The sequence below is a fragment of the Mercurialis annua genome, linkage group LG6, assembly GCF_937616625.2.
Source record: "Mercurialis annua linkage group LG6, ddMerAnnu1.2, whole genome shotgun sequence".
Lineage (NCBI taxonomy): Eukaryota > Viridiplantae > Streptophyta > Magnoliopsida > Malpighiales > Euphorbiaceae > Mercurialis > Mercurialis annua.
This window is the reverse complement of record NC_065575.1, coordinates 4,219,492-4,234,926: the sequence shown is the minus strand read 5'-3', so window position 1 is coordinate 4,234,926 and position 15,435 is coordinate 4,219,492. Positions and strand designations below refer to the sequence as shown.

General features: G+C 31.0%; 2 protein-coding genes across 3 annotated transcripts; both read right to left on the bottom strand.

Annotated features, from left to right (window-relative positions):
- Positions 1 to 824: 824 nt before the first annotated feature.
- LOC126686001 (uncharacterized) lies at positions 825 to 3,421 on the bottom strand. 2 transcript variants are annotated; one of them, XM_050380008.2, is made up of 4 exons: positions 3,337 to 3,421; positions 2,593 to 2,661; positions 1,803 to 2,175; positions 825 to 1,577 (listed from the first exon to the last, which is right to left on the bottom strand). In XM_050380008.2, the coding sequence occupies exons 3-4, from the start codon at positions 2,129 to 2,131 to the stop codon at positions 977 to 979; spliced, it is 930 nt and encodes a 309-aa protein (XP_050235965.1). In that variant the 5' UTR covers positions 2,132 to 2,175; positions 2,593 to 2,661; positions 3,337 to 3,421; the 3' UTR covers positions 825 to 976. The 2 variants fall into 2 exon arrangements, with proteins under 2 accessions (XP_050235965.1, XP_050235966.1); XM_050380009.2 differs by having other exon boundaries at positions 1,803 to 2,110.
- Positions 3,422 to 7,107: 3,686 nt separating this feature from the next.
- Positions 7,108 to 11,548, bottom strand: LOC126686000 (cytochrome c1-2, heme protein, mitochondrial). The gene is made up of 8 exons (XM_050380006.2): positions 11,413 to 11,548; positions 10,277 to 10,349; positions 9,814 to 10,034; positions 9,044 to 9,323; positions 8,879 to 8,950; positions 7,876 to 7,992; positions 7,718 to 7,783; positions 7,108 to 7,627 (listed from the first exon to the last, which is right to left on the bottom strand). Exons 2-8 carry the CDS (start codon positions 10,334 to 10,336, stop codon positions 7,511 to 7,513), a joined length of 933 nt encoding a protein of 310 aa, XP_050235963.1. The 5' UTR covers positions 10,337 to 10,349; positions 11,413 to 11,548; the 3' UTR covers positions 7,108 to 7,510.
- Positions 11,549 to 15,435: the final 3,887 nt, after the last annotated feature.

Sequence of the window (15,435 nt, the reverse complement as noted above, 5' to 3'; positions counted from 1 at the left end):
CAACTAAAGGGCGTTGGCAATTAGCAGGACCAGTGAGCCTTTGACCCACCAGTCACGGAGAAAATGATGGCTTCATTCTAACACTCTCATTTTAACTCATTAACTGTCCACACTTCTAGTTAGGTAACTCTGTTAAAATTATCAAGTTGTTGGCATTCAACATTCTGCTCTTTTAACGAGACTAGTGGAACACGGCGGATCGTATTCGTGTCGATCTATTTTGTTGACACGATTAAGGTTAATATTGTATAACTTTTAAAAAATGTATTTTTCAAAAAGTCAATTATCTAGAAAATCAATGTACATAATAATAAATAATAACTTCACTTGATTTACTTACAAAATTTCCAAAAAGCTACATTTTGTTTTTAATTAAATGAATATTGAACGTAATAATATTTTTTATAACTTACTAAGCTAATTAAATTTAAGATGTAATTGTAATTGTATCAATTTAATTAGAGAAATAGAACTTATCTAAATTTTTCTAGCGAAGCCATACACCTAATTTTCTATAAAGTATAATAAAAAAATAAATCAAACAAAAATAAAAGCTACTTTTCGGGGAAAAAAATACAATGTTAAGCAATCCGGATTTTGAAAAAGACATGCTAGTGATTTTTGTTATATATTCTTTTATAAATAAGTATACAACAAATTACTCTGACACACCTCAAATACAGAATAATAATTCGCAATCGCCTCACTTTTGTTGTAAAATTAAACGATGTCATCGTCTATTTTTTCCGTTAATCAACTAAAGAAAATGGATTTATTCTGGTTCTACAGGAGATACAATTCTAACAACAGTGCTAGAACTGGCATCAATAAACAATATGAATCCTCCTGGGATACAAAATATAACCAGAAATAAGAAATATTCTTTGCCCTAGTTTTCATAAATAATGATCTTATATGCATTTAACTTTGATTTGACATGGAATCGGATACAAAATGTTTATTAACATTGGCCAACTCACATGAAAAAAGGGATTGTCAAATTAGCAATATTTCCAGGGCTATCCTGCTGATTACTCTCGGCCATTTCTTTCAAGCTCGCCCAAGATTTTCGTTTCCTTTTACTTGATGCATTAGCAGTTCCTTCACCGTCTTTTGCAGCCTTGCTATCTTCGAATTCCTCGGACTTTTTAGATCCCGATCTATTTCTCTTTCTCCTGTTTGCATCTAGTAAACTAGGCCCATTTTTCATTAATGGAGTTGTAGGACTATGTACGATAGAGATATCTCCTGACACTGGTGGCAAAGCAATCTCATCAATCTTAGCCATCTCGATCTTGATTGCTGATTCCTCGAGATTCTCTGAGCTGATAGAGTTTGCAGGAATCGACTTGGAAGGTTCTAACTCTTCCTGTGACTTCTGGTTTCTCTTAGATGAAACTATATTTTTCATATAACCTTTTGGAGTTCCTCTCATCAGATTCTGGTGTGAACAGAAGTGGCACTTGTAAACCACATTATTCTTGCAACTAGGTTTCTTACGTCTACTCCTCGACTTTGCACGAGTCGTCTCAATTCGTATTGCGCAGTTAAAACCAGGCTCAAGAATTGTCTCACATCTGCAAAATAGTGGATACATATTGAATCAGGCTTAAGCAATTCAACCAATTATGAGAATACAGAATTTCATGAAACAACAAAGGAGCTAAAAATCATATCTCTAGATACGAAACCAACAAGCACGTAATACAGTCAAAAATTTATTAAGGCAACAAGTCAAGAATAGAAATGATATGGTAGCAAATCCAAGGGTGATAAACACAAACGGAAGTAGACAGACATACCTCTCGCATTGAATTAAAGAAGTATCGGGAGGGATTCCCAGTGCCTCGGCAGCAGCAGCATATTGGCGTCCATAGGTGGCGGACAGTAGGGAGGGGATTGAAGGTTCCCTGCTGGCCCATACTGCTATATTTTTCAAGTGCTCGAGTCTCAGGAATTTTGGATCACGAACATTTTTAGTGCCTTGGATTTGTATTCTGCCAGTTGTTTCTTGTCTTAATGTAATTGGTGTATGAGATGATCGAGTTGAAATTTGTGGTGACATTTTGGCGCCTCGCTTCTTGCCCATGGTTTTAAATGTACTCAAGTTCTTGAATAGCAGCCCGTGCATAAATCCAAAAACACTCGTTATCTCATACTCAATAACATAATAATCTGCAGAGTGCATTGCGGAAATCAATATCAAATCAAAATCTTTTCTTGTCCATTATAGACAACACATGATAACTTAATTATCCAGCTGCAATGGTTATAGTACCAGTAACATCTACATAACAAGAAACAAATAAACAAAATGAATAGATAAAACACTAGTTCTTTACATGTCCTCCTCAATTGGCTATCATCATTAGTTCATTATTTACTATTAATTTATGTGAAAAATAGTTGTATTATTTTGTAACAAAATTTCTGTAATATTTCAGCTTATATTAAATGTCGCCAATATAACATCCCAGTTCCTCCGAAACTACGTAGCATCACAAACACAAACAAAACACTTGCAGTTGCAACAATAAACAATTTCATATAAGAATATAATATATGTAACCAACAATTAGAGCTTAAAGATACCTTAAACTAGACTCAACAATGGCTATTAATGTTTCCTTTTTTGGTGTTGCTGCTGCCGCCGCCTTTTACCTGCAAACGCAAAAAGGACGAGAATGAAGTACCAAAGACATAGTCTTATGCAAATGTAATGAAATAGGAAAAACAACACTCATTTAGACCATTATTCATCTCAAATTATCTTAATAATTTTTAGAACAATGTATTAAAAGACAGGGTTAATTGCAAATTAATGCACGAATGTTACCCTGATTAGCAATAATAACACGAACTTTGAAACTTGGCAAATTGGTACATCGAACTAGAAAAACACTAACGTGGACATTGTAATATACAGCCACAGCCACGTGTTGTTGCATAATTCTGACACAATTGATAAAGTGAACTATCTACAAAATAATCAATTATTTAAGGCAATAAATGTATTCATTCTCTCAGTACCAATCTACCATGAAAAATCATACGACGAAACTACATTGCCACATCAATCATCTCAAAGCTAATGGAAATCCCGCGATCAAATTTATTCGACTATAAATTCATCAATCTAGCAAAGGTTCCAACAATGACCTAAATTTTACAATTCTATGACAAAAAATAAAAACAAAAGATGTATTCAGTTGATAAAGCTTAAAAAAGAGTCAGCTCTTACATAAATTAGAATCACAAATGGGAATAAAAGTATGGGTAAAGACATGATGGTAGCAATAAGAGTAAACTGGAACAAAAATGAACACAGCAGCTTACCTTAATTTCTGGCAGCACAAACAATTTGACTCTACTAAGACTTAAACCAAGTCCTCATAAGAAAATAACGTTTAAATAAGGCTTATGCCTAAAAAAAACCGGCCTTTCATCCCTTTTTTAGTCCTATCATGATGTTGAAAATTTGCCAAAAAATTTTATTCTAGCATTTTTTCATTTCAATTATATCCTAAAGCATAAAATCGACTTTTATTTATTTGACAAAAATTCAAAAAAATTCTTCAAAAATGGTCAATTTAATATAAAAAAATTAATTTAATGCAAAAAGGGCCAATTTAGATTTTTTTTGAATTTTTACCAAATAAAAAAAGTCAATTTTATATTTTAGAGCACAATTGAAATGAAAAAAATGCAAAATTGAATAAAATTAACTGATTTTAGTGTATGGTTGAAAAAGGAATGAAAGGTCGAAATTTTTTCAGACATTAAGCTTTTAAATAAAGACTAATCTTCAAAAAATAGGTCAATTTAGTTTTTTGAGTGTACAATTAAAAAACAGAAATTGAAAATTTGGGTGAAATCGGAGATTTTGCAAGGTGAGAATGTAACTAAATAGGAGGTTAAAGGTGAGGTTTTTTTAAAAAGAATTAATCTTAAATAAAATATAAAGAAATAAGAAAAAAAAGACAAAAATAGTTTAAGTGGTCTAAAGTTCAATCATATGGACGCCAAGGTTCCAAAATAGTAGGTTTAAACCACGGATGTGCCCTTTTTAAAAATAGAGTGGTTGGAATTAGGTTGATGTCCATTATAACCCGAATTTATCAGCTATGTGGGTTTGCGGGCGGTTTACATCCCGAAATTTAGTAATGATATTAAGTTTCGGCTGTGGAATGAGTTCTTGAGTTCTCATCATTAAAAAAAAACAGAGAAAATGGGCAAAAATCCTCTTTCTCTCTAAAAAAAAAATTTGTGGTGACATGATAAACTTTTTTATTACGGTCACCAATATTTCGTTTGTTATTTTGTTATCGAGATAAGTCTCATTTATTTATTCAGGTGGAAATTCACAAACATGTTAAAGGACAATCAAAAGTTACGAACCTTTATGTCATTTTTTTGATATATGATCATTTGGACATTTTTGTATCAATATATCCATGTGTTGTTTTTTCCAAAAGTAAATATTTTTTATTCATACGTGGTAAAATTGAATTATCAAATAACTTCATGCTATCGCGTAAGCAAAATTTTCTCTAAAATGAATAAGTAACTTCATGGTGTAATGAAAATAAATAAATTAATAAAATATTATAAATAATCTATAGTTTGGTACCCATAAAATGTTTTTAGACCAATTAAAGACATGAGGACAACCTATGTACAATGAACGTATTCAAAGTTCTCATTGATTCAGCTTTATTTTTAACTAGTGTAAAACCCTCGCTTCGCTTCGGAATTGATTAAATTAAAGATAAAATATGAATTGGAACTCAGTAATTTAAATTATATAAATATTGACGGTTTAGAAAAAAATTGTTATTTTAATATACAAATTATATGTTTGATTATGTAAATCTTAATATTTTATCTGACATGACAGCATAAATTTTTTGAATAAAATATGGATAATATATTATACTATTAATTAAGCACTATATAATGGTATATCAGATAATTATAAGTTATATTAAATATGGCTATTTAGTTTTTCAAAAAATATATATCGAGACAAATAAATGAAAAATTGATAATTTTTTAGATTCAAATATAAATAATTTTTTTATGTAAGCATAACTTACTATATATATAAAATATTATAAAATATAAATATACAACAGAATATACAACAGAATATATAATAGAATAAATATGCATTTTTAAATTTAATAGTAAAACTAATAAAAATATGTATAGTATATTTTAATGAACTTTTTTTAAAAAAAAATTGATAATATTTTACTTTAAAAAATATTTTAATTTTTTTGCTGAAATTTATAATTTACTATTGTTATCATTAAAATTAATATTAAATTAATATTTTTTGTGAAAATGTGATTAGTTTTAGATTTGGACTAATGTAGGAAGTAATTAGGACTTAAAGGATTGTATTTTTATTATATTTCACATATATAGATAAAATTATTATTTTAAAAATAGATTATAAAAAGAAGAGTGGACCCCATCTGTGTGCATAAATATGCAACTCGGATGGTTTTTTTGTAATTAAATTACCAAAATTGGCTTTTGATATTTAGTAATGGTTGGTGTTTTGGTAATAAAGTAAGGAAGTGTTGGGCATTAAATAGAAAACTATAAGGAAGATACCAAAATGGACACCAGAATTATTCTGTCTATAGTGGTTAGTTTGTTATTATTTCAAAAGCCTTGGTTTTTTAGTAAAGTGAACCCTTAATGAACAGTCTTTTGGGTTCATCTTTGTACTAGTTATATAGATTAGCCTAACAATAAATGTTTTCAATAATAGATAAGACTTTTAGAGTTTTAATTTTGGCTAATCACCTTAAAAACTACCGACCTTTCATTTCTTTTTCAATAACACCCTGACCTTACAATTTCGTCAATTGCACCCTATTTCGTATTTTTACGTTTCAATAGCACCCTAATTTAAAAAAAATAGATGATTTTACTATTATAAGGATTACATTTTATAAAACAAACAAATTTAAGGATCATTTTATACCTTTTTTCACTTGGACAAATTCTAATAAGTTCCTTAACTTAAAAAACTTTCAAATAAATCCTAAATAAAAAAATTAATTAAATACATATATAATTAATTATTTAATAAATAAATATTTAAAACGAAATCCGCCATCCCCGCCGGCCGCCGGGCGCCACCCGCCGCTCTCCGGTCTCTACCGGAGACGAGCTGGTCGTCTTCCATGGAAGACGACCAGCTCGTCTTCCATGGAAGACCAGATCTGCTGGTCTTCAATGGAAGACCAGCAGATCTGGTCTTCCTTGGGGAAGACCAGATCGTCTTCCCCATGGAAGACGAGATTTGTTCGTCTTCCATGGGGAAGACGAGCTGGTCTTCCCCATGGAAGACCAGCGAATCTGTTGCTGGTCTTCCATGGGGAAGACCTGCCGTCTTCCCTATGGACGACGAGATCTGCTCGTCTTCCATGGGGAAGACGAGCTGGTCTTCCCCATGGAAGACCTGCAGATCTGCTGGTCTTCCATGGGAAAGATCAGCAGATCTGGTCTTCCCCGGGAAGACCAGCAGATTTGGTCTTCCATGGAAGACCGGTGCTCGTCTTCCATGGAAGACCGGTGACGGAATTTAAACGGACGGGGTGACGGAAAGCGGCGACAGGTCCGAAAGGAGGCGGTGATTTTTTATTTAATTTATTTATTTATATATTTTTTGTTATAGAGAAGAGGGTTTATATGTATAATTTAAAACATCATTTCACATTTAGAGTTTTTTAAAAATATGAAAAATTTGTTTTGAATTTTATCCAAACAAAAAGAGTTCAATTTAATACTTTAGGGTGCTATTGAAACATAAAAACACAAAATAGGGTGCAATTGACGAAATTGCAAGGTCAGGGTGTTATTGAAAAAAAAATGAAAGGTCGGTAGTTTTTGAGGTGATTAGCCTTTAGTTTTTAGGTCAAAAAATTATAAGATTGAATCATCGCAATCTCTTAACTTCTTTGTTATATAGATTTTTGTTACATATTAATTGTTTCCAATGTACAAATTAAAGAATTGCAATAACCATTACATTACTTAAAAATATTCTTAATTGATTAAAAATGTCAAATGTGAGTTAATTGATTCTCATACACAAATTTAAGAACCTCAGTGGCCCTTTATTCATTGATCATATTATGCCACTACAGAAAGCACTTCTGCGAAGTGCAAGTACCATTCAATACATAATTTTATCAGCTTTGCATAAATTGTTGAGCAATAGCATATTCGCAATCGAAGCAGATGAATATATCACTTCAGATTTTAAAAATAGAAAAAAATATCTAACTGAAATTTTTTTGCGAGCAAAACGACAATGTACTGCGTATATGGAGTAGCTTATTTTCTTCCTTAATTCAACAAAAAAAGAACAAAAAGGACTCTTCAGATCACTCCATCACCATTACAATATGTCCACCAATTTTCCATATCATAAGCCAACTTATCTGAATAATTATTTGCCAATTCTGAGTCTGAAAACAATTTGAATCTTCTAGTTGACTACGTCAACGATAAGCTTTCGCGACTTGAGCACTGACCACCTCATGCGCCGGTAATATCCGGCTTGAAGCAATGCCAATGAGAGTACAAAGATCCACTTAAAACCCATCTGCATCATAACACATATATCATAACATGTATAATAGACTTAAAAACAATAAAATGAGGCAACGCAAACACGATTTGAAGTAAGATTTACCAATTTCCTTTCTTCCATTTCTGGTTCTGCCGCCCATGATAAAAATGACACAACATCTTTTCCCATCTGCATCAGGAACAAGTAAGTTCCAACACTTGCAGCTATGCGCCTCATCTAACACGAGCAATACATAGTTTGTATATAGATAGCAAACAAACCTGTGCTTCAGTTGCAGGGACACCATCTTCATACTCGACAGCACCATCGTTCAACATTTTAGGCATGGCAATAGCTCCTCCAGGGAAGTATGGATTATAATGCAACCCATCTCTGATCTACAGTAAACAACAATATATATTAATTGAGCATAGGGTTAATTACAAAAAAAAATTCATGAATCTTAGCGTGTTTTGCAATTAAAACACTAACTTTAATAAATTGGCAAAATCAGTCGCCAATTTCATTTTCTGGCAAATCAAAATACCAAAATATTTTTCATTGAAAATCAGTGATGTGGATTGGAACAATGTATATTCTGATGTCCACATCAAAAGAAAATAGCTCGGTGTTCCAATATTTCATAGTATAAACGTTGATGATTGATTTTGCCAAATTTTAAAGTTAAATGTTCTATTTGCAAATCAGACTAACATTCGTGATTTAATTTACATTTGACCCTAATATATATGCATGGGTGTCGAAACAAGATAGATAATTTTGTAGTGAAAGAGAAGTTTAACAGAGCTGCGCCCAATACACCGGCAACACCCGTCATATGAAATGGGTTCAGCATCCAGTTATGAAATCCTTGGATTCATCACTTTATGTTCGGCAGTCATGCCTTGGCAGATAAGGGGGAATGGCACTTTAACATGAGATGAAAAGGAGACGAATATTCTATATATACCAAACTCTAGAATGAGTGAGTTTGTGGATAACTATCCAAAATCAGTTCCTAGTTCCTCCAAAGGCACAAAGGACTTGTCCACCAACTACAACAGGACATGGAAGAGGCTAAAAAATAGCATCACGCATCGCATAGAATCTTTTTCCAGAATTAAGACGATTCTGTTAATGTACTTTTTCACAAGAAATTTCAATCTCACACTTCGTGAAATACAATCATTGATAGTTGTAGTATCTACTTATTTTACAAAACATGTAAAAAAATTATGTATTATTTGCAAAAAGCATTTTGAGAAAGAGATGGGCAGACATTACCTGAACACCAGCAGGAGGATCACGATAACCAGTTAACAGAGCAAATACATAGTTTTGACCATTGTGGCGAGCCTGTAAATTATAATAATAATGGAAATAATTAGGAACTTCTGGAAATGTTTATTGGAACTTAGGGAGAATTCTAGATGAGAAGGTAGGAAATACTTTTGTGATAAGACTTAGATCTGGAGGATAGGCCCCTCCGTTAGCAAATCTAGCAGCTTGCTCATTACTGTATGGCTGAGGTAAACGATCACTGAGTTTACCAGGACGGGTAAACATCTCACCCTCATCATTAGGCCCATCAACTACCTCAATCTCAGCTGCCATAGCTTTCACCTCCTCTTCTGTATACGCAACACCCACTAAATCACGGTATGATATCAGGGACATAGAGTGACAAGATGCACACACTTCCTGGTAAACTTGGTGACCACGGCGGATCCTGTGAATGAAAACTATTTATTAACTACAACAGAGAAACTGCATTATTTAAATAAAGCATACAACTTCTTCTAAAAGATCGATAATAATAAACATTATTTGAAAATGGCCTTAAAAAATCTATTTTAAAGGATACTTAACTATCACCAGACAGCATATAGAAAACGAGGAAAGGAAAGAAAAAAAAATGTCACGGGCTTTTGTTCAGCTAATGATAGCATAATCATATACAAATGCGGAGCTGATAGATTATCTGAGTCTATTAGACCAACCTCGTAGATTCTTTAGAGAACATCTAGACTAGCAGTTCCATATTGTGGTTCTCATTAGAGAGACTACAAGAAGTCAAAAGATAGCAAAGGTTGGCATCATAAGAACACAAGTAATATGAGACTCGACGGGATCCATAACCATTGGAGAATTTTAAATTGAGTGGCGTTGTGAGATTGCATATGCACAAATTTGGAAAAAGACGGAAAAAGCATACTTACGAAGCATGATCATATGAACTCAAAATGCCTTTGTGAGGCCAGGGATAGCTTGGACACTCTAAGCCATGTTCTGCCTCATCAGCTGAAGCTATGGTTGCAAAACTCAGAAACCCTGAAAGACCAGCCCCGATGAGTGCAAATGTCTTAAAAGACTTTGAACCGACAGATCCAGCATCATCGTGAACTTTCTTCGAAGCGAAGATAGGTAAAAAAGGAGAGGCCTGCAAAGGAAAATGATAAACTATTAACGAGTGATATTCTGCAACCTAAAAGCAATCTAAGAAGGTGCATGCCAGAGTCAGCATCAATAATAATATTAAGAAAACATCACAAGCAAACACAGGGCAGACGAAATAATCCGTCCCATATGATCTTCCTAAGATGAAAAGATATGACAAAATGTGCTTCTGAAAAAGCACGTATATATACAACAAGGCAATGTGAAGAGAGGGATAGTTCTTACAGCTGAGTGCGACTGAAGCTTCCTTCTCAAAAGCCGGTGGATTACTCCTCCTCCACCCATTTAACTGTATGTTCTGTAAGAGATTTGAAGAAAATAAGAATAATTTAATTACAATAAAATGCAATTTCTGAGGCTCAAACAAATGAATTTAGCCGAACAACGATAGACTTAACATCATAACAGCGATAGACTTAACATCATAACAGGGAGTTTTATCTGTTGACCCAATTTCCATTAAAATAGTCCCAAGAAACACGAAATTCACACACATGACAGAATTACGATAATGCCATACACCAAATTAATAATGATTGTACGATTGAGGTTCCCACATGACGACATCAATTAACAGAACATAATTGAAACAGGCTTCAGAAGAAGAAAAAAATAGCCTAAACAAAAATGACGAACATAAGACTCCGACTACCCACCCGCCCTACTTCCTGTGGCAGACCCAAAAAGTTTTCATAAGGTGGGTAACATTGTACCGAAAGCCTATAAAATGGACAAGATTGATAAAATATAAATTTTAAGGCGGAAAGATTACACTGTTAAATTCTATATTCATACTTTTTAAAAGATTCAAAATAATAAGGTGGGCAAGCTCTTTCTAGGTCCGCCCCTGCCTACATCCAGGGTACGTACATTTGCTTTCTAACTACCTCGTCCTCCTGTATTCATCTACAAATTTCTCACATGTTCTTTCTCACCTTATCACATCTCCTTCTCTCAATAGCATATTGAACCAGGCCTAACTAAAGACAGCACATGCAGCTTTCTTATTTGCAATATCTTCAACAACCTCCTTCGAACACTCCGTAATTTAATCTTTTAACTTATCAAATCTTACACTTGAGAACATATATATATATATATATGCACCAACTGAATCCAAACTACTAATTCGATCAAGCGATAGACAATAATTTAACGACAGAACAATTATAAAATTCATTGAAAATATCAATTTGACAGCTTTGAATCATGTATTCTCTTGATAAACCTTTAAAAACAGTCAGCTCTTAAAAATTTACAATCACGAAACCATGGGCAAATTTACGATCCCATTTTTTTAAGATGTAAACGATTCTGCGATGGGAAAAGAAGAAACAAAAAAAAAGAAGAGTAGGGCTTACCTTAGTTTCGAGTGAGCGATTATTGGTTCGAGCAATTTATTGGGAGGATGAAAGAATTGTATTTTTAGGGCTACAAATGAAGTGAGGAGATGACCAGGTTAAAAATGGAGTGAGGGGAGGAGATGTCTTTTTTTTTTTTATGGTAATTGAGAAAACCAATTATGAATTTTAGTTTTTCTATTATTTTAATAATTTAAAATAATTTTTTAAAAATATTCAGAAATTTAAATTTAATTTTTTGTTAAATTTTTTAATGTGAACGCCAAGACAATATTTCAGTTTTTTTATTAGAAATTTTGCATTAAAAATCTTCAAGTCTTTTTAATTATAAAAAATTCAATTCATATATTAAATTGTTAAAATTAAAATTTCAAAGATACATTACAATTTAGGGATTATTTTTTCAAAATTATTTGGAAAAAAGATTAAAAAGTTTTTGTCCGCTGTTAACTGACTGGTCGTAGGTTTGAATCCTACTTGAGGAGATTGGATTCATTCCGAATTCTTTAATTCGAGCATGAAACATTAATTTCTCGAGATATTGGAAAAAAAATTATAGAAACACTTGATTGAAAACATAGCAAATAAACCAAAAATAAAACAAATCAAATAACAGCCAATAAAATCAAATATATACAAAAATAAATAATAAACATACACCAGAAAACCACTAAAAAACACTTATAAAACACTCATATGATACAGTCAACAGTGAACATACCACATGTTAATCACATGTTGACCGTAAATTTCTTCGACTAGATCTTTTCGACTGATCATCGGACACTAGGGTTGTATTTTTGTTGTTAATATTTTGGTGTTTTAAAATGGATTGTTTTTGTAAATAAATACTTTGGTCAAGAATTTTGCAATATTTTTATTAATAAATTTTAAATGATAGTAAATGGCGTATTTTTTTTTCTAAAATTTATAATTTGTAGAATAAAGCTAACATCGACGCCACCGTTTTTTCCGAAAAAAAAAACAATTAGAGCGGCTTGCGTGGTTCAAGATAAGCACACTTTGATGACTAATTATAAAGGCAAGAGTTAAAGTTTACGCACACTTCTTCTCTTCAATGATGGCAAAATCTATTGACATCAAGGAAGTTCGTAATTGACTAAAAAGATCTTCCAATGTTATCTTAGAGTCTAATATTTTGAAGATATAATACGTCGCACCTTCGTGATGTAAGATTTCGTCGTGTGATGTGTGATCCGTCGAATTTTCAATATGACATGTGTTGTATTCATGGTAATTGATATTTGAATTATATGTGTATAATATATCAATTACTGTATGAGAATGTGATTAAGGGTTTCAATCAGAATTGAAAGGTTATATGATACTTGACATATTGAGGTAAAATGTGAATACATTTCATAAAATAATTAGATCATTGTTTTGGACTGCATTCTGTAAGTATCTTGAATTGAAATTGATGTTATATGAATAGTATATTTATGATAATGTCATGTTGTTTGAAGTTTAAAAATGGATTAATTGCTTTCGAGTTAGATTTCAATTAGGGCGATTAGCCATTCATACCTTCTTATAAAAGTTGATTTTTTTTGAGTTTGAGGTAGTCCAGTAAAACTGCAATTTTTCCCATTTAACCGTTAGATTTGAATAAAAATTAAAAAAAAGGACTTCCCTGCTAAAACATCACCAGAAAGAATTGCAAACAAACTTGACGATCATCAGTAGTGATTTTTATAAATCGGTCCATGACAATTTAATATTTTATTTCTCTTCTCTTTTCGCCCCCAAACTCCAAAAATAAGGAAAAACTCAACTCTAACTCAATCCTAAACTTTCCTAAACCCTAAAAATATCCTTTGATCTTAAAACAGATTCAATCGGTTTGCGGATTTGACAAAGATTAATAGTTGTTTTTCGGCATAAGTAGCAATATGCCCCCATCAACTAGCAAGTAAATTGTAATGGTCAATTATTACATATTTTAACTTTGTGGTCAATTTATCACAAATAATGGAGGCAATAACTTATGCAATAAATTATTTTATATATGTGTATTTTATAACAATTACATTAATATATCACAAGTTATTAGAATTTCCGCATAAATTTATGATTAACTCTTCTATTTATCATGTATATATATTCATCAAAAATTATATTATTTTAACAATGATATATATATTATAGAGTATACATAAATTAATACATATAAATATTAATTTAGATATCATTTACGATTTTACCTTCAATTTATATTAGTAGAAAAAAATGAAACTAATTTTCGCTTAAAATAAAATTTTAGTAGTTATAAATGTTGACAAAATGCATTATATAAAGTAGTAATATTCAGAATTTATATTATTTAATAAATGTATAATAGGGAAATATCATAAAAATTTACTAAATTTACACGCTTTTTTAATTTAGTCACGCTTTTTAAACAGACTAGTTTTGTGTTACGTGCTACGCACGTCACTCGTAACGTCACTCGTGAATATATTAGTTAAATTTATAACAATTTTAATCAATAATCAATTAGTTCAAATTTTCATTATAAATAAATTATTAATTTTTAAAATTAATTGACGTTAACAATATTTATTTATAATTTATTATAACTATCCCAATATATTTTATGTATAATTAATATTAAATTAGATAGAACTTTTGTTGGATTAGGAAATATCTTTATGAGTTGGATTAAGACTACACATTATATATTGCTAATTATACTAATAACTAAAGTTGTAGTAAGTGCAACATTATATCAATTAAATCTGTTATAAATATTTCAAAATAACAATCAATGCCAAATTAATTATAGTTTATCTAATAGTTGAATAACTTAAATTTTAGACTTTTAAAAATTAAATTCAAATTAGAATCTACTTTAAAATTAAATAAATAAATAAACTATATATAATTATAATTCTAATTATAATATATCTTTAATAATTATATACAAAATTTCTAATTTACAACCAGTCTTGCTTTTTATCATTAATAGTAATTGGTATTTTTTGGCTATTAAAATTGTCAATTTTAATATCAATAATTTTATTTCTTTATTTTAAATAACTAATCATATGATCAAGAATTAAATGAGCAAACTATATACTAAAATGAATTAGTTTGACAAAGATATCTAACGAATTCTAGTTCATAGTTGAATAAATATATAAATTTAGCCATGAAAAAGAGTCATTTAAAATCTAACATTCTAATTCATAGAGTCATGTATGAATAGGAATTGGAGAACCCAGAAGCTACAATATCTAACATTCTAATTTATAGTCATGTACGAATAGGAATTGGAGAACCCAAGGAATTGGAGAACCCAGAAGCTACAATATCTAACATTCTAATTTATAGAGTCATGTACGAATAGGAATTGGAGGATCAAATTTGCATAATACAATTCTATTCTAATTAAAACTCTAATGATAATATATCTTTAGTTTTTAATAAAATAATCAAATGACTATAAAACCTCTATTTAGTGATAAATTAATAAGGGTTGTTCGGTAAATTTGCATGTCCCCCCATCCGTGCTTTTATATATAGTATAGATAAAATGAAATGAAATGTGGAGTGACGAGAAGCAAAAAATAAGGAGTTGGGACGTTCTTCTGCATTTTATGCTCGTGCTCTAGCTCTTCATCAAACATAAATTTGTTTGCAAAATCATTCGACATAAACATTGAATTTAGAGCTCATAAGTATTACATATGAATATGTAATCAGAGGCAAAACCATGAACATATGTTACATATCATAAATAAGATTGAAAAGATTATAAAAGAGCAAACACAACTGAATTTGCATTCCAGGGATTCCTCTAAATATGATCACAAAACAACTCAAAGTGTCGACTCGTATTGTTCTAATCTGCTAAATAACCTCATCTAGACCAGAATGCAGAAATCAATGTAACAAGAAAAACCGCGGCAATGTAGCTACCCGTAAAATTAGAGAGAGCGACGAGATATGAATTATCTCGTTCAGAAACAAAGGAAGTAAATATGAACGGGTAAAAATTAA